At 38.1% G+C, this 22,382-nt stretch overlaps 1 protein-coding gene across 1 annotated transcript in view; it reads left to right on the plus strand.

Moving 5' to 3' along the window:
* Positions 1-22,382, plus strand: part of CFAP58 (cilia and flagella associated protein 58) — a gene marked incomplete at both ends in the record, with an annotated part of 52,047 nt that overhangs the window by 16,111 nt on the left and 13,554 nt on the right. Inside the window, 7 exons of the mRNA XM_084210169.1 lie at positions 607-798; positions 5,376-5,537; positions 8,337-8,483; positions 11,849-11,989; positions 12,343-12,566; positions 14,560-14,671; positions 16,867-16,971. Of these exons, the coding sequence (XP_084066295.1) occupies positions 607-798; positions 5,376-5,537; positions 8,337-8,483; positions 11,849-11,989; positions 12,343-12,566; positions 14,560-14,671; positions 16,867-16,971 (1,083 nt within the window). The remainder of the gene's footprint in view (positions 1-606; positions 799-5,375; positions 5,538-8,336; positions 8,484-11,848; positions 11,990-12,342; positions 12,567-14,559; positions 14,672-16,866; positions 16,972-22,382) is intronic.

Consider the following 22,382-nt stretch of genomic DNA (forward strand, 5'->3'; position numbering starts at 1 on the left):
AGATGATTTCTGATGTGCTTTATTTGGTGTAGATTCACTGTCCTGTGTCTTGAATCTAGCATGATTTGACAGATAACAAATACTTGTTTTGTATAGGGAAGGAAATTTTAAAGTGGAACCAGGAGGTTGATTTTGTATAGATGATATGTTGATGTTTTCTGTTTAAGCTTTATGCAAAAATTTAAAGTAAGCTTGGTTAATTTCAAGCTTGAACTTTCTATTGAAGACATGAGGAAGAAGTGTATTTGGCTTTATTATTAATGTTACTGGCTATTGGCATGCTTTGCAATCAAAATGCCTTAAAGCTGGTAAGGATTTTCCAGTCATTAGTTATATCCACTTGTAAACAATCCTGTCAATTTTATTTTTTGTAATGCAGACACTAGTGTTTTAACTTGAAATCAGAAAAAGTTCTATTTAGCAGCTGTGCTAGAGATTTTGTTTTTAAAATGAGATTTAAGGTTCAAGTATTTCAACTGAACAAATTAGATAAAGAATAATAACATTGAAAAGTCCCTAATCCGCTTTGACAATGGCATGCTTTTGTCATGGTGGTGACAGTGTTGCATTTTGAGCTCAAGACTCATTATTTTTTATTCCCTTTAGAACTTGGTCAAGGCTGCAAATGCTAATCAGAAGCAGATAGATTTGGTGAAGTTCCATGAACAGTCAAAACAGACCTTGGAGACAGAAATCCATCATTATAAGATAGAAGCTCAGAAACAAAGGAAGATTATTTACCAATTGGAGAAGGAGAGAGAGAGTTTCATCAAGGACATGAGTGAGCTCAAAGAGAAGGTAGGAACAGCTCTTTGTGCAAGGGTTTTTTCCTTACTCTCAGAACTGTGAAAACGATACATTAATTTTCCTAACATGCCAGTGGAAGAAAGCTTGGATTGGTGGTCTTCATACAATGTACAAATATTTCTTTCTGTCAGTGCATGTTGCCTGCTACTGCTTCAGCTCTCTCTAGGGAAACCTTATCAATAGGAGACTTGTTAATTCTGTGAGAGACTTGGAGTCCAGCCATGTACTGCCATTACTGGAGTTCAAACCAAGGCCTCTGGACTTCTTATACATGAGTTCCACAGTTGAAACTCTCATATGCACTTGGAAGTTACACTTTGATTGTCCTGTCTTATCTGCAAAGGACCTTATCTTGCAAAGGACCACTGTCCTAAAATCGAGGTCAGTGAGACTTAACAGTGCTCAACATCTTTGTAAGGTACCTAACATTTTGAAGGCTTACTTCAGTATGTGAAAGCATCTCATCATGTTCATAATAGATTGCAAAACAAGTCTTTCAGGAGCAGCTGCAGAGAAATACTGCATAAAATTTGTGTTGCCTGCTGCCCATTATTATGTATAAATTTATTCCTGGTGAAGTAAAATAAGGAACATGTTTTTAACGTGTTCCATTAATTGCTGAATATCACATTGGAGAGCCCTCCAAGGAGCTCATTGATTTACTGGGATTAGCTTCCAAGCAGTTTTAACTCAAAAGTTATTTGCTATCTTTTCACAGTAAAATTATCCTTCCAACTTCATTTGACCAGGGGCTTTTAAATCATTTTAGAATGGTGTATGCTCCATTGCCTGGAATACCTCTTGTCATTTCCTTGTAAATAATATTCCACAAAAGTGAGATTTGTCTTTGTTGCAAAGTCATATTTTGCTTCTTTCCCTCATAGTGCACTTCTAACAGTGTAGATATGAGTTAAGAACATTGTAAGCTAGGGCCAGAGAGTAATTCATATCACTCAGAACTACAAGGCTCTTTCTTTTAATTCTATTTGGGGTTGCCCATAGTATTTTGAGGATGAGAATGACAAATGTTTGTTTGCTTACTTTTTCTTTTCTTCCCCTGCCACTTTGGGTGTAAATTTTCTATCATTTCTTATAAGGCAGAGGCTCAGTAAATGGCTTATGACACTAGAGCTGTTTGTATAATTATGCCTGCATTGACTGCAGCTTTCCCAAGGACTGGAAGGCTTCCTTGGCTCACCCAAGGGGCAGTTCCTGACTCTGCTTACAGGTGAAGAGCATCATGAGCAGTTTTGAGCACGGGGGTATGTGAGACAGCAGTCTTGTCCTTCAAGTCCAAGTGCAGGGTAGGACAACATAGAGTCAGGATTATTATGTAAATAGGTAATATTTAGGTTTACTGTTTGACCTATTCAGACTTGAGAAGCTGTGTCAAAACTACAGGAGTCATTTCACAGCTGGTGGGGAATGAACTATTGATGGCAGTAAGGCTATGGCCAGTCAGTGCTCTTCTGTCACCTTTTGCCACCAACCTGGTTTTGCAGGAAGTTGCACCCTACCTTTGGAATTGCATTAGAGCTAGAAAAGAGCCAAACCCATCTAAGCCCACAGATGTAGGTATTCTGGCTCTGAAAGCTGCCTGGCTATTTATAGCAGCACATACTCTAAAGAACTACAGAATTCATCTTTCAAAATCATCATTTGTAGGCACACAGTTTGTGGTAATTGAGAGAGGGGCTGGCCCAGCCCCATCCCCATGGGCACAGCTGTGAGCAGCACTGACAGCAATGAGCCATGGAGTGCCCAGGGACACTGACTGACCACCAAAGGGAGCAGAGGGCACACAGGGGCAATGCATCAACCTGAGGGGATAAAAGGTTGGGCTGAAGAACAAGAGGAGCAGCCTTCTGAAGTGGTATAATGTTACTATGGATGGGCAGATGCCTGAAGCCTTCTGGTGTGGCATTACTCTGTTTGGGCAAATGCTTAAAGCTTTCTGAAATTGTATGGTGATAGTGTGTATCGTGGCAACAATCATTTACTATTAACTGATGAACAGAGTCAATAAAATTATATACACAACAGTGAAATATTTTTTGGGTGAGAGGTCATGCATGACTTCCTCTTCTAACTATTGCCTTGGCTGACTGCTTATTTTCAAGTCACTGCCACTTGTTGAAAAGCCTTACTTCTAGATTAGCCAGCACAAGTGAGAAAAAGCATCTGTTCCTTGCTCCTTTTTATGTACCCTGTATTACTGTATACAGCTTTTAGCAGAATTTTTTTTTCCTTTTTTAATTGAAATTCTTAAATTATGAAGTGTTGGTTTCTCTGTGTAAGGTTTAGGCTGCTGAAAAGGAGGCAGAGAAGTATACCTTTCAGTTCCATCTGAATTGTTCCCTGGCTGTGTTTTCTGAGGACTCACAAAACCAGTCTTTAATATATTGGCTTTTTTCAAATAAACCCTTTTAAAATGTTGAGTTTGCAGTTAGCAACCTATCCAGGAAAGTGAAAAGATACATTTCCTTTTTTAAATTCACATAATCTTTTGGAAAACCTGTTTTTCAATAGGCATATCACTAAGGCCATGGCAGCACTTCCTGGAGTGGTTAAAAATGGATAAGCAAATAAGGACAGCACCACTACTGACATATGGAGTAGGTTTATAGAACTAAACAGGTAACCAGTAGTAAATGACAGTGAAGTGTACAAATAAAAGAGCTGTGAGGATAGAGGGAAAACTAAGAATCCCAAATCCTTTTTGTTTAGCTTTGGGCCCTCATTGCCAAATCTGTGAGGTGCAGTGTGCCTATTGACTAAACAGGAATTGAGCATGCTCAGCCTCCCATGGGGCTGTGTTGTGAAAAACTGCATGTATCTTTTCTGTATTTATAAGAGAGAATTATTTGAGTTTAATCATTCCTGAAAAAGCAAAATCAGCATCTAGCCTGTGAGCACAACTCAGAAAACTTTCTCCACAATCTTACTGCACTTATATTGTATCAGAAAACAAGTAAAATGCTTACAAATGCAGTGACCTACTTTCAAAACTTGCTCCAGCCTGTGATCACCATAGTGCAGATAGAAAACATGCCTTATTGATTTCTTCTCTGTGCTATTACTATTGGCAGATTGTTTAAACAGCAAAGGAAAAGGCAGGAGTAGGTTATAAATTGGGATTGTGTTTTTGTATTGCTTTGTAAGCACTTCCTGGGATCACCTGAATTCAGCTACAATGTGCTGGAATTGTATTCCTGCTTCTGTAATAAAATTTTTGATATTTAGCTCTTCTCTGTCTTCAAAGTTGGTTGGAGGTACCTGGTGGAATATTTAATTCTTGCAGCTCCTGTCCCATAGTTAGGCCTCCCCAAGTATTTACTGCTGAGGAAGGGACAATGCTGTAAACTGCAAACTTTGCAGTTGTTGACTATTTGATGTAAACATTTGTTTTCTTCTTCTACTTTGACATATAAACATGTATTTTAGCCCAAAACTCTACTTTGAAAAGCGGAGTGAGGAGAAGGGGATATGAACTGCATTTGGACATTGACTTTTCTCCTGGATTTTTTCTATGTGATTCCTCAGCTTTTTTTCAATGCCTGTTTTTTTTCCTAGCTTTAAGGATGGCATTTTTTTTCTCCTCATGGATAGTGAACCTGGTAAACTTTGTTTTTGATGTGTGTGCTCCTTAGTATTGTTTTTATTTCTTATTTTTTTGTAACACTGAATTCTATAGAAATGCTGCTTCCTTGAGCTCTGCAGTTTTCAGCTTTGTATAGCAGGAGAAAAACAAATAATAAATTAAAAATATTTTTAAATTAAAAAAAATTGTAAGCAACTATTTATATTTTTGCCCCTGTAACATAGCAATTATTATGTGTTATGATAGTAACTGCTTAATAAATGTGTCTGTAAAATTTTGTAGTTTTGTTTATTGATGCTGCATGGGATCATCTTCTTTCTATAGTCTACAATACTTCATTCTCCTTAGCTAATCTTCACATAATTATTTCTAATCTTTCATAGAAGCAGCTAATGGTGATTACCTACTTATTTAGACCAAGTGTAAGTTACATTAACTGACTTTCTTATTATAGTAATTATATCTGAACAGTTTGTAATCATCAACTCTGTGGTCACATGTTCATTTAAAAAATTGGTTTAGAATGTAAGAGTACATGCAGGGCTTCTGGAAAAACATTAGTGTTAATTCATCTTATCATACAGCTGACATCCAAAACAACATCCAAAATCTAGATCTGCCTCATAAATAAACTGAGTCTATTCTTGATGGAAACTGTTTATGTTGATTTTATTGCACCCACTCTGTGGCAATATTTTCTTTCAGTAACTTGTTAAATATGTGCCCCTCTGTAAGTTTTAGTCTTGAGTGAAACCTAGGTATCAGATTAAAATACAATTTTGTCCCACCTAAGCAAGTCAGAAAGGTTAAACTTGTATTTGGGCTGGAGCAATTTTCAGCTGTAGTTAAAACTGCTTATCACAGGGATTTGAACTTGTCATTTTCAAATCACAGACTTTGTTCCATCCTTCTAATCTTGTGATGATGGTTTAATCATGTTAATTTCTTTCCTTTCCTTTTGCTCCAGATCCTCAGTCACATGAAAGATCTTGAAAAGCATCAAGTTCAGATCTGCAACTATGAGAAGGAAATAGAAATGCAAGGGGTTAAATTAAAACAGCAACAAGCTCTTTGTGAAACTTTGAGAACAGAGAGGACCCTGTACAGTAAAAATCTGATTGAAGCTAAGGTAGAAGGATACATTTTTCCTTGTGCTCTTGTTTTTTCCTGATTTAATTTTAATTTGTTAAAGGGAAGCTCAATGGATCAGTGGCAGAAGTGGTTTCTTCATTCCTGTGGGTTTTGGGGAAATGAATGTTTTAGGTCCCTGAAGTTTTATCCACACCATTTGTATTTGGACTGGAAATAGGAGTCCTCAGTCATCATGTGGAAATATCCCTGCTGCTAACCATGCGTAAAATCATGGTACACTGGAGCCACAGACTCATAAAGCCATCCTGCCTGGAGTCTGTTTTATCCCTTTAGGAGTTGTATGCATGTATGTGAAATAGGGTATAAGGGGAATAAGATTGCCTCCTTAGCCCTGAATGAGTATGCACATTACTGTGAATAATGATTTAGGAAGCAGAGAAACACTTTCCCTGCTGAAGTGGAATTTTCTGATGAGAACCAAATGCTTCCACCTTGCTTGTTTCTTTCAGAGAGTGTCATTTTCCTCAGGAGATGATTCTTTCCATTCATATCTCCTCTTTGGGGATCTCACTAACAATACTAGGAGAAGAGAACAGAGCACTGAAGGATATATTCTGTTATTCTGATGTAAAGATCTAAAATACTACACAAATCCTATTGTAATTGGCAGATGTTGGGACCTTGGATAGCTGTCATTTGAAGCCTTGGGTTATTTCCAAATAAGCATTTATGACATAAAATGTATAGTAAATTACAAATTTATACTTAGGTTTGAATAGGTAGGTGTTTTGTTTGAGAAGCACATGGGAATGAACTGTCAAAGTTACTAACAAGCTGTGTGCTGAATTTTATGAGGAATGCACCATTTTGCCATTTATGTGGGATGTTTTACTTGACCTTAGTCAGCCTCTCATCTGGTGGATTCAGTGCTGGGATTCTTGCTGCTCCCAAACAATCTGTCAGGAGAAATAAGGTTGAAAAATCACAATGTTGATTTTTTCCCTAGTTATTTTTATTTTAAAACACACTAAATAAATTTGGTTATTTATAAAGAACAGGCATCTATGTGTTGAGTTAGAAAATGGAGCAGCCTTTTGGTCTTTGGGTTTTGAATGTTACATGGTGGTAACACTATGCTCTTCACAGTTCCAGTTGTTAGAGGCTAATATTTAGACTTTAATAGCTTACTTGTCATACTACCAAACTCTTCTGGCAAGTCCTGTGTGAGAAAATAGCTGACTCCAAAAGATCTTTTGGCCAAGGCAGTGTTATGTTTAGTAATGAGAAAAATAGCTATTCAATGTTCAGTATCAGGTCATCCAGTCATGAAAGAAAAAAAATCCATAGAAGATGGTTGTTTTAAACATTATGGCAAATTATTTCTCATTTTGGGAAGTAAAATTTGTACAAGCCTGTTTAGATAAAGCTGGATGCAAATATTTTTGGATTGCTTAATGTGAAATGATTTTATGCCCACCTTGCCAGTGGTCTCCAAAGTACCATAATATTTAAGTCATTAAAATGGAAAAGGCATCCTGGCAGGCTGTTATTATGATATAAATAACTGATGCTTTCATTCTGGGGCTTTCTTTTGGTGTTAGGAGTTCATTTATCTAGGCAAGTTGATTAGGAGACCAGTTTGCAAAATTGTGTGTTCTTACTGTTCTGCATTACGTAAAGAATTAAGAATGTATTTGGGTGTGTCTGGGCTCTATCTGCTAAATCTCTGTCATCTTTTACAACACCAAAGAGATTTATAGGCTGTGTACCAAAGACAGCTTCTAATAACTTTTGCTTTCATGGAAGTGGCTGAATGTGCAAACAGCTGGGCCTAGTGACATATTAGTACTAATCAGTCCTCTCTCTGTGCTGCTTGGGTGAAGATTGCCATGACTCAACATCTTGCTTAGCTACACTAAGCACTTCATGCAGATAAAAATCCCTCATATGGTGGATAGTGCTGAAGGAGCTTTAAGCTACCCAGGTTTGGCACTGGAAGAGGGTGTGTTCACATGAGAGATTATGATGTCTTCTCTGTGAGGTGGTAAGCTCTGGCAGAGCAGTAGTAGCCTCTAAAGCTGCTTTCATTACACCCAGAAGAACATATCTGTCTAATCATTGACTCTGTTAGCTTCCATTTCATGGCAAAACGTGTGCTGTCACTGTGCTGAGTTGAAATGCCAGTTTTGTACAGGCAGGCACCTTTGTGCTGTGAGTAGAAGTATTCCTACCGACTTGAATCTCTCTTCAGTCCTACCAATGTTTTTGCTCTGTGTTTGAGCTTAAAGTATGTGTTAAATATTTTCACAGAACCTTCTCAAAGACTGAGCCCTCTTTTGAACTTTGCACCTCTGTGCATACTAGTGTATATTGGTATCTTACTGAGGGCTGTGTTTGTTTGCACAAAATGAGCTTCTCTTCAAAGATTTGTGCTCAACTATGCATGACCTTATTGGAAAGGCATGTTATTAGAAGCATGAAAACAGAGGGATAAGATCAGAATCTTAGTGATTTGGATTTACTGCTAGTTCATACAGTGTCCAGCACTTTAAATTAAATGTCTTATTAAACTCATGATTGGTGGTCATTATTTTTGTCAGTGTATCTTTAAAAGGTTTTTTTTTTTATTGCAACATCATGCTGGCTTAAACAAAAAATTTGTTTAATGAAACTATTTTGTTCTGTTGGATTAAAAAGTTGTGTCATATAGGAGGTACAACAGATCTACTTTCATGCACCATTGCTACATTTTCCAACATCTAAATAGTCTGAACTTCACATCACAAACAACCTCTTGCTTTAACCTTCTCTGTGATCACACTTCCTATTCTATTAGGATGAGATGGCAGAAATGATGATGAAACTGAGAAACTCCACGCGTCAGGTGGATCAGCTGAAAGAGGAGATCAAAGAAAAGGATATAGCCCTTGAGAAAATACAAGTGGAATTCCAGCAGTCAGAGGATGAGAAAGATGCAATGAAAGTAAGACCCTTGACACAGATACTTTCTTTCAAAGGGTGGGCTCCATTATTTCCCATACTGCATTGTGTTCTGACCTGTGGTTGTTGTTTTGCTGTATTTTAATAAACTATTCTGTACTTGAAGAACAAGATCTCAGCACCCTTTAGAGATAATAGTTGCAGAAATCTGTCTATCTGACAAATTTAGTCTCTGCCTGTAATTATAATAAAAAGAGTCCTGAATTGTCAGTTGGAAGCTTTAAATCTCTTGGTGACTGAACATTTTTTACTAAAAAGTTCCATTTTGCTTGAAGAGATGTTGATTTTGTGGATAAACTGATTCTAGCGAACTTTTTAATGTAGACCCTTATAACTCAACTTTTTATTTTTAAGATCTTTTTTCTTTCTACTGTTTTTAAATGCAAATCCCATTATATTGCACAATGTTGTATTTCGATGTAACTAGCAAGCATTAGTCTTTTGGGAGTTAGGCAGTGCCTTTTAGTAGTTCCCTCTGCAGAGAAAGTTATTTTAATACTGTGGTATAAAGCAGCAAGATTGTCTTAAATCAAAGGAAATCTAAGCTTGATGCTCGGGTTCTTCTTCTCAGTGCTGCTGCAGCCCATCCTTAGATAAGCTATTAGATTTGTGGTGGTACCTCAACCCAATTTGCTGTATTCTGAAAGGATTTATGGAGTTGTGTTCACAGGAGTTTATTTTTAATTTTCAATAAGCACTAGGACAAAAAATACCAGGAAAAAATGCAAACAATACCCCCAAAAAGCAGAAGTTCCCTGTCACTTTTCACAATGTTTTCTTTTGTCAGTTTATTGCTTTGCTGCTATGACTCCTTGAATTTTCAGCCTCTCTCAGCACATAGAGTTATGACAAGATGTCAATAGGGCTTTGTAAAAGGGTGATGAATTTGTATTCTTGGACCTGATTTGTCTCAGAGATGTTCTATCAGTGATGAAGTCAAACAGCATCTCATTCCCTGTGTGCAGCTTTCAGCCTTAACTAGTCCCCAATTCTGTCTCATCACCTTGGATCTGTCTGCCATTTATTTGACAAACATATGATTGCTGCATGGTTTACCCACTCAATTATTCACCAGCAGGTTTGTCCATACACTGACATGACATTACTGACTGGCTTCAGGGCATTGTGGTCTTCTACCTGAGTGTCACTGCTGAGTACTAAACCAGAAGAGAATTCAGAGGCAGCTGATTGTCACAGGCACAAAAGAACCCAATTATTTGTGTTGCAAACCAGCATCAATTTGTCCTGTTTCCACTGATGTGAAGGAAGTAAGAAAGCTGCTCCTGGGAAATAAGCTTAAAGAATGTCCTAAATCATGGAGGACTGGGATTCATAGGAATAAGGTTATACAGACATGCTCACCTCAGATGGCATAAAGGCCTTAAAGATGTGGAATCATGGTAAATCCAAGCTCTATTAAAGCCAGTACAATGCCCTCTTTTGACTTCAGTTGGCCTTCATGCAGGGCTGCAGATTAGAGTTGTTACACAAAGGATCTAAATATTGAGAAAAAAAATAAATCTGTGGCCCTCAAGATTGGAGCTGCTGGCAAGTCAAGTGATTTGTATAATTTTGTAGGTGTTTAAGCAAATTTTTTCTGGAAATCTGAATATAAAATCTGACTGTTATTTCACTATTCTCTGTCCAGTCACAGTTATAGCTTTCATAACAACAACTGTTTTCCTCCCCCCTCTAGTATAGCGTACCAGTAAAAGTATCACTTGCACTAATATTTCAGAATCTAAACAAGAATTTAGTTTGAGTTTGGTTTGAGATATTGGTGCAGGTCCCATATATGTTATTTTTTCTTGCTGACTGTTCTTCAGTTCTTACAAATTCTCTGAACAGACATCAGGTGAGCTGTGCTGATTTATAGCAGTTTCGGATGTGACCATTTTTCTGCTTGCACAGTGACTGTGTTTATGAATTTCCTTTTCTCTTACCTGATGTACACAGGCCCTCGTACTGTAGTTCTGGGCATATTTATTCTAACTGAAAATCTTTGTGTGGCTTTAAGTATTTATGTTCCTTTCTATACAAGGCAGCTCAGATTTATTTCAATTGAGTGCGTTCCAGTGAGATTTGTTTATATGAGTGTTTGCTGACCACATCTAATGCCACTTCTTGTTTACAATTCATATTTTTCTGACATAAGGAGACCATAGAATTGTGATCTATTAAAAAAATATTATCAGCAATGCCAAACACAAGGGCAGTTTTACATCTGTGGGCAGCTTTTGTACAGTGTTTATTGAATTTCAGGATGAAGTGACTTGCATTTTTATTCAGCTGATGAATATCTGACACTGACTAAGAGCTCTATGTCTTACACATATGGGAAAATGAGAATTTTATTAAAGAAAATAAGAATGGAACGAGCCATGTTATTATTATGATGGAACTGTTTGTCTTAAATCAATGTTTTTGCAGGTGCTCCCTTCATCACAGCTTCAGTCTTTCAGCATTGGATGATGCTTGTTTTGAACATCATTCTTTATAAGGGTCAGAGTTGTGGTGAAGTCTTTGAGTTGAGGCTTGAAAGTTTTCATAGCTATGAAAATGAGCTGTGGTCAGCTAGTTCCACCTTGGCTCTAATTGCCTAGCAGCAATAAAAACTTCTAATAATCCAAGAAGACCCTATTATTTTTTATGTACATACATGCCTTAAATTGCAGATTTTGTGACAGTGGGATAGAATGACTGGGCATATTCCAGTGTTAGTTTGTGTTGGTGCTGGGCAGTTGCTGTAGCAGCACATTGCTCCTCCTTGCTTCAGAACAGCCCCTCTTTTCACAGTCTTCCTCATTTACACATCCACTAAACAAAGTGCTGTGGCTCTTAAATCTTGCTGTGGCTCTTAAAACTTTCCTGGTTACCACCAATCCTTTTACTCCAGTCTGAAGCCTTTCTTGAGTTGATGCTGCTTTGTACTATACAACAGAGATTGTTGCCCTTTTCAGCAAGGTGAACTGTTCTTTCTCACATTCCAGTCTGACAATGAATAACAGCTCAAATGAAAAGCTTTCTAAATATATGCTGTATAATTAAAAAAAAAAAAAAAAATGAGGTATCCCTGAATTCCAACTTAAACCATTGCCATAGATAAAAATACTTTCAAATTTCTATTGTGTATAAGACAATTACATTATAATAGTATTTATAGTATTTCTTTATGGGTCTTCATGCTTGCTTATCTTGGTGATTAGTTTTCAAAAACTAACAAAATGTGTACCTCTCAGGAAGGTAAAATAATGTATAAAATATTTGTAAGTAACTCTTAATTGTAGGTTTCTGTAATGGGAAGTTATTATTTAACAGTTGCTCACCTATATTCTTTGTTTCCATCAGGCTGAACTGCTTAAGATGACAAAACAGGCTCAGGAAGCCAAAGCCTATATTGAAAATCAGGAGGCAGAAGAGAAAAGACTCCTTAAAATCATTGCTGAAGCTGATGCAGAGAGACTGAAGCAGAAGAGGGAATTTGACAAGGTTGGAATCCCTAATTCGAGTTTTCAAATACCCTGCATTCTGTTCCCTCATTTGTCCAGTGTATTTTTAAGATGAAGATTCTTAGCTACTGTGAATGTGGGAGTACTTAAGCTTTATAATGCCATTAAAACCAAAATGTTACGATGCTGAAGTGAACAAAATCTGCAGTTTGTACTCTTCAGGAGATCGAACCCTTATAGGGGAAATTATTAGGTTCTTGCCATATTACTTTAATTAATAACAGTGAAACCTCTTATTGTCCATGATTTTAAGTGATCCAAGCATAGTCACGATATTCTGGGCTTGTGTGAAGGCAGTGCAGCTGAGTTTATGGCTTTGCCCCGTGCCCACAGGTGCTCGGTGACAGACACGCCCTGGGGACGCAGCTCATCCACCGCAATGAGGAGGTGGCGCTGCTCTACGAGAAGATAAAAATCCAGCAGGCCATCCTGAACCGGGGCGAGAACGAGTACCGGCAGAGGATGGAAGACATGAGGATTCTCAGGCTGGAGATCAAAAAACTTCGGCGTGAGAAGGGAATACTTGGCAAGAGTGTGGCTAACGTGCAGGAGCTCAGGTAGGAAACCCAGTGGAATACATTTCCATAGTGACTGCAGCCTTGGTTTTGTGTTTGAGACAGTAAAGACTTGTATCAACCTTGGAGGAAGGCTTTTTTTTTTGGTTTGACCTCAAACCCAAACTAGATTAAATTCATTAAACAATGTACCAACAATTAGGAAAATTGAAATATCATAATAAGGAAAGAAGAGATCTTGGCTAAAGTTGAAGTAGTTTCCATATTTCTCCTTGTAGTGTGAGTTACTGCCTACAGAATAAATCTGACAGCAGCAGAAAAGGTGTTTACAGTCCAGTGAGCTCCTAAGTGGTACAGTGGTACAAGACCTAGATTAGCGGAACTCCTTTTGGTTAAGCAATCCACAGAGTATGGGAGACACTTGACATATTCAGAACAAAATCCTATTTTCAGAGCTCTCTCCTTCTAGATTTAGATGCAAATCTTATGATCTCTGAGAAAGTTTTAGGTAAATTTTCATTGAAAGTTTTGTTTCTTTAAAACAGCAATTTAATAGCCCAAACCTGATTTATCTCCTCCTTCTCTAGCTTAGTGCTTCCTTTCTTGTTTACCCCTCATGTATTTGAGGTGTATTCTTTCCTGATGGGAAATTCTGAATATTTTCTAAGAATCAGTCTTGATTTGTAAGGAGAGGTGGTTATGTTTTAGCAGATAACCATTGTACCAATTCAGTGTAGCTATCACGGTTTTGGGTGAGATCTTTGCTTTATCAGTGTGATTCCGTGGCTTTCAGCAGAACAAATTAACTTCAGTCCATGGTCAGTCCCATTGACTCCAGTGGAATTATGCCAGTTTGATTTGGTGAAACAGAAAAGAGAACTGGGCACACAGCATTAGCAACTGCAGTTTTCATTGACTGACTGCAGATAGGAATGGAATTTGAACTTGCTGCCCAAATGCATTCAGCTGAAAGTCTGTTACTGTATTGAAACTCAGTGATGGTATTGAAGTGTAGTGTGCTGCATGCCATGATGGGTGGATCAATTCTTGCTAACTGCAGCAGCAATCTCATACTTTAATGAAGTCCAAAACCATCATGAAAACTGCCTGTCGAAAAGATTCCATTTATCACTTGAGCTGCTAATTAGCTTTCCCGATTTGCCAATTGGAAATGTGAGGTTTTTTTCCCTCTTCTATAACCTTGTCCAACCTCACAGTTAAAAAAAGACCTTTTTCTCTCTAGTGAGCTAAATGCAATTCTGAGCTTAGTAGGAAAAGATTCAGTGGTGGAGGAGGCACATCGCAATATTTCACCCCCTTTTGACATTGGAGAACTTAGAGGATCCCATCACTAAAGTGATAAGGGTCAGATAATTACAAAATATGCCTTTTTTTCCTGCCCTTAAACCCCCTATCCCCACCATAAAAGCCTAGTTGTCAAAGAATCTTGGTAGTGCTCAGTTAATTTTAAATTCAGCAAGTCACCTCTGAAATTCCTTGAGGAGACGTAATAAAAGAAATCAAAGTTCAGTTCTCTTAGGAACGGTGTCCATCATACTCAGGTCCTAGAGTTTTATTTGATGGATTGTGTGAGCCATGTAGATTTAAAACCTTTCAAGCACAAGCTGTTAGATTCAACACAGGAGTAACTGGATGTGACCCATGACTGATTTGTAGGTTTATGAACTAACTGTCCTTCTGGCCTTTATGTACATGGGAAGATGTGAAGAGTGAGTTCCAGCAGTCTGTGGAGTAGATTCCCTGGGAGCCTCTTTTCTGAGCCATTCTTAATGAAGCAAGTAAAGAGGTCCAAGTGTGTTATTTTATGGTTCCACCTGTTCAGTGGTATTGTGTTGATACATTTTGCCACCACAGTATTGCTGCAGTGGCAAAGTGCCTCTTTGTGCTTTCCATGTAGCACTTCCCGTGCACCATAGTGCATGGGAGAATGATTTGTTAATGTCCACATTAGTGCCTTGGTCACATTGAAGTATTTTTGGTGTGTTTTTTCTTTTTATTTTATGCTGGTCTTCAGATGGGAGTTTAATCACATGCAGAAGGAACTGTTAAGGGAACAGACTCGGTGCAAAATTTTGGAAGAAGAACTGCAGAAGCCCTTGCAAGTTCACAGATGGAGAAAATTGGAGGTGATGTGTGAGGATTTTGTGTTTCCAAAGCCCCTATTATCACATCAGTGACCCAGCAAAAGCCTTTTTCATTTACTGTTACACAAATGATGTGGAGGGACTGGGCAGACTGAAATTTCCATAGTACCAATGGAATCCTTACCTGCTGAATGCTTTCCTTGCACAATGCAATCAGTGCTATTTTTGTGGCCCTTCTCAATGAAAAATTGCAGGGGGATTTGTAAAGAGCCAGTGAAGTGCTAAAGGGGATAAGAATGCATTAGGCGAATTCAGAAGGGGGTGATTCCTTAACATAGATGGTGAGAAATGATAGGGGAAAGATACAATCCTACCCTCACTGAGCAGGGAGATGTATATGGGAAGAAAGCCAGTAACTGAAAGGCTAATAGAATAGGTAGATTGGAGAATGGAGAGATATGAAAGTAAATACATCTGAGAAAAAAACAGAGAGTCCTCCACATAAACAGTGATGGACTCACAAAGATAGTAATAGGTAATAATAAGATAGGTAATGTGAGTTCAACTGCTTTACATAAATAGCAAATCTAAGTTTTCACATGAATTGAACCTGTCAAGTGAAGGGGAAAAATAAAAAATCCATCAAGCATAGATGAAATATATGAACATCAGTTGGCATCACTGGATATTTTTGATGCAAGTCAGTGCCATCTGAGATTCCATGGATCTCTGATCTGATGCCAGCCTGGGTTGCTTAGCTTCTCTAATATTGAGTGATAATGTGCTCTGTCCCTACAAAAGCAGAGCTGAATATTTTGACTGTGCTTACTAGCATGATAGTGAATTTCTGATCTTTCCATGCTGAGCTTAAAATTGGATGGTGTGATTAGCTGTTTTCATGGAAGGGAGATATAATGCAGGATGCTGAACTAGGTTAAACACATCTAGGCACAAACTCTAGCAGCACCCTGTAACAAAGAAAAATCAGGCCAGTCAAAACATCCAGTGATGGGGAAAATGAATGTATGAAGAGACTGGTAATGGGAAATCATGTCTTTCCATTCTAGGTAACTGGTTTGTATTTGGAACACAGAAAGGCCAGCAGATGGCAAGATCCGTATGAAATAATCCTGATGGGGTTTTGGTTCAATTCCTAATGAACAAACACTCTCATTTCACTACAGCAGTCGCAAGTTGGCACCATGCTTGGGCAGTGCTATAAAAAAATCAAGGACTGAGTGGATCATGAGGACTAGTCTACTTTTTAGCCTGGTTTCTCAGGAGGTGATGTTGTGTTGTGAGCACTGCATGTGTATCTGTGTCAGTGTCCCAGTTATGCTTGAACTGATTAGTCAATTTAGATAAAATCAGAAAAAAGATTAAGAACAATGAGATACTGAGTTCCTTGTAAGCTCAAGTGAATATAAGAGAGCAGGACTTTATTGGAGCCTTTACTGCAGTGTGAGTTTAATCCTTGTGAGACACCCCATGAGAGAGGAAAAACCAGATGGGAGAGAGCTGTTATGAATCCCTGAGTGAGGAAAAGTTGCAGTCAATGTTTGCCCTTCACTGAAAGATCCAACAGGAAGACACAAAGTACTGGGAAAGTAAGCTGTGCTGGCTCCTCCTCACAGAATTATTTCTTTGCTCCTTAGAGATTTCTCCAGATTCAATCTATGCCAAAAGAATGAAAAGGAAGGGATGGAGACACAGACAACTACTAGCTCCTGTTCTTATGGGCTGTGTAGGTAGAGGGCAACAGTACAGTGCAAACACTCTGTCACCATTTTAAGCATTTAATTCCATTGAAGAATGGGATTTCACATGAATGGACACTTTAGAACCCCATAATAATTCATCAGCGTACCCCCCAAATTTGTTCCTCTAAATTCTCCACCTCTTTAAAGACTAAATTGCAGTTAGTCTTTTTTTTTTGTTCAATAGAAAAATCTTGTCCCTAAAAACTAAGTTGGCACTGTTTGAAGTTCTTGAACATCAGGAGGTACTTGCACTGCTCTTAATTTGTCACTTCCAGTTGCTGCTAAAATAGAGATATTAAATTCCAGTACTGCTTGTATACATGCAATTTTTAAAAATATAGCTGAATGCACCCTCCCCTAGCACCCCTTTTATACTTGTTACTTTTGAACATTGAGATATTATGGTTTTCATTTGCAAAAAAGAAATACTAACTTGTTATCATGTATAATTTTTGAGATTCCTTTGCTCTTTCCTAGGCCAGTGACCCCACTACCTATGAGCTGATTCTGAAAGTTCAGAGACTGCAGAAGCGACTCATCAGCAAGACAGGTGAAGTGATAGAGAAGGAAGTTCTCCTTCAGGTACTGCAGCATCATTGTTTTGTTGCATCTCATTAATATATTTGACTTTGCATTCTCTGTCTACTGACACGTGCTTCCTGAATGTTACTGAGATGCAGACTTTGGATTTCTTTTGCATGCCCTTTAGGTAGCTTTAGATGGCAGCACTGACTCACTGGAAGAGAACAAACAGCGTCAGATTAGTTGATTTTTATATTCTGGTTACTGATACCTGGTCAGCTCTGGAAAATACAATTAAAGGTTTGCTTTAGTTTATTCATGTCATAGATTAGTCTTCAGGTCAGTCTTAGACTGTTTGAAAGGTTTTTCTGTGTCATTTTAAACAAGTATGCTATGACCAGAACATGAAGGAAAATTTCTGATTGATTCCATTTGTGCTTAGCTTGGCTTTTGGCAGGAGAAATCCTAAAGATTGTGTGTGATTTAGATATGCTGCTGTCTGGGGCATGTTTGATTTCAAGGTTTTTGTGCTGAACTTTGCAAAAAAAAAAATTTCTGATAGCTTATCTTTTTTTTTGAACTGTATCAGATGTCTCTTAACCCCAGTGATAACAGTTAAGATTTTTGCTGTAGAATAAAGGAAAGACTGTATTCCTAAAGTGCAAACATTTTGATCAAATATAACAGAGGAGGACTTCAGAGAGTCCTGGCTTTAGCCAGAGGTGTTAATCTGGTCTCTCTGGTGACTGTAGGGCTAGCCACAGATTACCAGCTGTAGGTGTGATTCTAACATCCTAAATGCTCTAATAGTCTTGGTGCCTGTGTTGAGTATCACTCACTGGAGAGTAAAATGTGACCTGAATCTCCCTCTGTCTTGAGAAGAAGCTCAGCAGATCTTATCAAAACAGAGTTTGTCTCTATTTATTGTTGCATGGGAAAACATTGATCTGAAATTTTATTTGAATGTAACTTATGTGTATTATTCCTCTGCTTGGAAAAATGTGATCTTTGTTGCATAGCACTAAAATGCTGTCAGTGAAATAGTTAGCTTAAAATGTAGCAAAAATAGCTCCAAATTTGCTGTGCTTTGCCCATGCACAAAACAAATTCTGTTCGATTTTATATAGTCTCTATTCCATATCTGGCCTTATCCTTAGTATGCTCCCATTTTGCTATTATTTTCAGCTGAAGAACTGAGATTTAGAGGTATTAAGTTGCCTGCACAAGAAAATCTTTGAAATAGTAGGTATTTGAGCTTACATTACTGTACTAGCCATTGGTATAATCTTTCTGTCTCTGCAATGGCCCTTCTATGGCAACTCTATGTTGTTTTTATTATCTTTCTAGATTTAAGGCAGGGTTTGGCTATATAAAATCTAATTATTATAGCTAGAATTGCTAATGAGTTCCTTTGTGTTCTTAATTCAGGCACCAATTTCCTGTGTAACAATGCTGAAATGAAGGTTTCCCTTGGAGAAATTATAGTGAAGGCCAAAAATACTATGTTCCACAATGTGTTCTGGGATTTAACATCAATGTTTCTGAGCTCTTTTCTGTTTTTCCACAGTGTTTTGAGTCCTCCACCCTGACTGAAATAGGGCTCTTTCATAGCAGGGTGTGGGTATGAGGAGGTAACCAGAGATGGAGAGCAACCCCCTTGAAGGGCTCTAAGTGCTACTCATTAGCTCACTGGCACAATTATCACAAATTAGGGGTGCTAGCAGAGCTGCTTCTGCTGAGTGTCTGGATAACCTGGTATGAAGCATTTCATTATTCTTTGGACTGGTTGTCCTTGGTATGATGGTAGCATCTCTTTTCTAAAATCATACCATGATACCAATACAAACCCCTTGCTAATGGCTTACTAAACTGATGTTACCAAATTCCAAACTGCTGTGGTGAAGGAGTGAGCCCAAAGAACAGTTCCAGCAGAAGGAAATAAACAGAACAATAACATCAGCTTTCTGCAGAGAGCTGAGTTTCACACACCAGGAGGGCGGCTTCACTAAACCACCTTCTGGGCAGGTTGAAAGATTTGAAGTGTATTTGAAGTGAACCATTTGAAAGGTAATGTAGGATTTGATCTTGACTGAACTTTAGAATTATGGGAAATAGCAGTAATTTAGCTCAAATTTCAGGAATTTTTAATTTTGTTCCCTCCATATAATTTGTGTATTGAGAGAGTTCTTCTCTCATTTTTAATTTTTTTTTTTTTTTTTTTAATCCTGGTAAGCCCTTCATGCTTAAAGGCATTCAGCATCTTTTTAATATGGGTCTCTCCTGAAGTCAGCTCAGCTCAGTTCAGTCACTGCTCATTTGCAGGAGTGGGGGAATTGCTGATGACTGGTCGTGCCTACTTGGCAGAACATCCCCCATACTCAGAGCTGGAGCCTGCAGACTGAGGGATACAAACTTATTAGGTCAGAGAACCACTGCTATCCCTGTGTTATGTTTGCTTGCATAAGTCACACTTCCTCACCCCCAGTCATCTTCATTCACATTTTGCCCTGTAACAAGGGCATAGCCACTGGGTGTGTCAGCTTTAAAATTATCTTAATCTCTTGCTTGCCATACAGAATCTTTTTTTCATGTGTGTGTGGCCATCATGCTAGCAAATAGGATACTTGTTTAAGGTGAAGCTTGTAACTGTGCTAATGTGTATATTATGTGGCATAAATTCCCTCACATCAAAGTGGTTTTTTTACAAAACAGAGTACAAAAAACTTGTGTGTTGAATACTGAATATTAAAAACACCTTTGGAGTTTAGAAATAACCCATGTGAAGAAATGGTTGAGCCCAGTGTCAGCAACCTGCAGTTTGATTTGTAGGGTATTCACCCTGCTGCATACTCATGCAGAGCCGTAATGTTTTTATAAGGGAAAAATAACTCCATTTGTATTGTATGCACTGTAGCTCCGTCTTCTTTTTTTACTTTTTGGTAAATGGTCTTTTAAATAAAATGCAGGGAACAAGGTTTCAGCTGGATATATAAATGGAAATTTTTACTAAGCATGGATCACAATATATAGATTCATGTAGAAAAGCATCTGCTTACTTTACCTGCTCCTAATGTGCATTTCATCATATCCTTTTTATTAGCTTTTTCATTGTTTCTCACCTGTCATTTCTTTAGAACTGAGGCAGATGTAGAAGCAAGCCACAATCCATGCTATGTGATTAAAAGAATGATTTGCTGGGCTTCAGTCAGAAAATCTAGATTGCTGACAATATGGGAAAACCCCAGCTTGACTCTAAAATCTCATGCAAAAATTCATCTTAATCTCTCTTAGCCGGTCACCAGGGCACATTTTTTTTGATCAGACAGATGCTGATAGAGAATATGCAGCATGCTGAATGTTGGGTTTTGCTAGAACAGCTTTTCAGAGTTGAACATTTTAAAAAAGGTGTAAAAAGATTTCCTCTGTTAGAGAAATTACTGAAGTCTTTTCTTGTTTCTGATTTATCTGTGCCCTGTCACCACAGCATCTTGGGTTATAAGGTATCAACTCTTACAGACCAAATAAATATGGTCATCCTGGGATGCTACTTCAAAGAGTAGCTGCAAAGCAGGTGGTCAGACTTTCTTTTTCAATTCAGGCATTCTCACAGTTGTGAGCTGCTGTGCTGATGCAAAATGCTGTTTTAAAAATCAGATCCAATCCCAAGGTCTTGAATACTTATGGTCAATAAAAATCCAATGGCATTTTTTCCAAACATAGGAAATGTTATTTCAGGGATAGCCAGTTTTCCCGTCTGAGTTATTACCTTCTTTCTGAATTTATGCAGTTAAGATAGAGCATGGTTTTGGTTCTTTTCTAAACTGTTGAGTAATATTGCAGGGCTTTGTAGAGCAATACATTGTGTATTATCAAGGAGATCTCAAGGATGGGCGAAGGTCTTTGTGAACACATGTGGGATGAATGACATGTTGTAAGGCCACAAGGAATAATTATTAATAAACAGGAAATCCTGCAAATCCTGGCTGCAAAAATACAGTTGCTCACTTTGCATGTGGGGCAAATCCCTCATGTGACTGAAGCTCTGCTCTGCTGTGTACTGAGCAGTGATGTGGTAAACTTGTAGTGGAAAGTATTACCTTGTTAGGATTATGATTAGTGTGGTTTTAGGAACTTATCCCATTAAAAGTGAATTATGCACTGCTTTATTTGTTTCAAATTTAGTTCTTTCTCTTCAGAGCAAACTCCTCTAATTCGATTTTATGTCTGACTGAGCAGAATTTTATTCAGCTGCATGTCTTGGAATGGATAACAGCATAAAGATTCACATTATATGTCAGTTACCTCTTTTGTCAGTCATCTCGGAAGATTGTTCATAAATGTAAAATGTAAATGTAAAAGAAAGTGCAATCTAGATTGTTTGTTCATGGAGGCAAAGACAAATGTCTTATTTAAGCCTTGCATGTAGTAGTGAAAGCATTGTTTTTCTGTACATACATATTTTTAATGTCTATTGTTTGAAGTTGTCAGCGAGGAAAGCCCAGGATTGGGCAGTCAGGATGTGATGCTGTGCTGGCTGTGTCTTGAGCTCACAGTTCAAAGAGTGCAAGGGCAAAAGGCCTGATTAGCTCATGTATCTGACTCAGAGATTACAGCCAGATAGCACCCACATGTCCTTGCATTCAGCCAAGTTTTGAGCTAAGTTTCAATCTCTCCAGGGAACTGACTGTCCCAGTGACAGAGAGTAGGAGGAATTGAAGGGATGCTGCTGTCTCCAGCCCTGTTCCATTTCAGGTATTGTGAGATACAGGGAGGGGAGAGCAAGAGACTTCCTCTGTGACCTTGGCAGGCTACTTAGCTTTTGCATGCCTCACATCAAGTAAAAAGGGAATAAAATAATTTCCATTCTTTTTCTGGTGTGTGAACGAATATATTAGAGACATGACTCAATTCAGGAGCGAAACACTCAAAATAGGCAGATGTTTTATTTTATTTGTGCTAAGTTGGTAGTAGAGCTGTTCTATCCAGTTTGAGGTGCTCGTTGCTATAGTGTCTGAACATATACATAATCATCTTTATTTCTCAGAGCTGGTTCTATAGTTTCATAAGGAAATCTGCTTTAGAACAGTGTGTTACCATGTGGGTTTATGCAGGTTGGCAGCTATTAAAAACAAAGTTTTCTCCCAAGAAATGAAGGAGCTTGGGGATTTGCTTGCCTGTATTTGTTATGCATTTCCCCCCCGTTTATTATATAATTTTTTTTTTTTTACTCTTGCGGAGTTTTCAGCCCACTTTATGGGAGCCTAGTCCTTCTGAAAATCCCTTCTTTCCCTAGCTTGGGAGTTTTGTGAGGCATGCTTCTGCTAAGTTCTTCACTCCTCTCAGTGCTCAAGTAGCTTCCACATAAGAGAAATGTGTGCTCAAATGCTGAGTAAGAGATTTCCTCATCAGACAACCTGCTAGGAAAACTGAGAGAATACTCTCCTATCCCCTACCTTTATTTTAGTATTATT

This window comes from Fringilla coelebs (genome assembly GCF_963513975.1).
Source record: "Fringilla coelebs genome assembly, chromosome: 8".
NCBI lineage: Eukaryota > Metazoa > Chordata > Aves > Passeriformes > Fringillidae > Fringilla > Fringilla coelebs.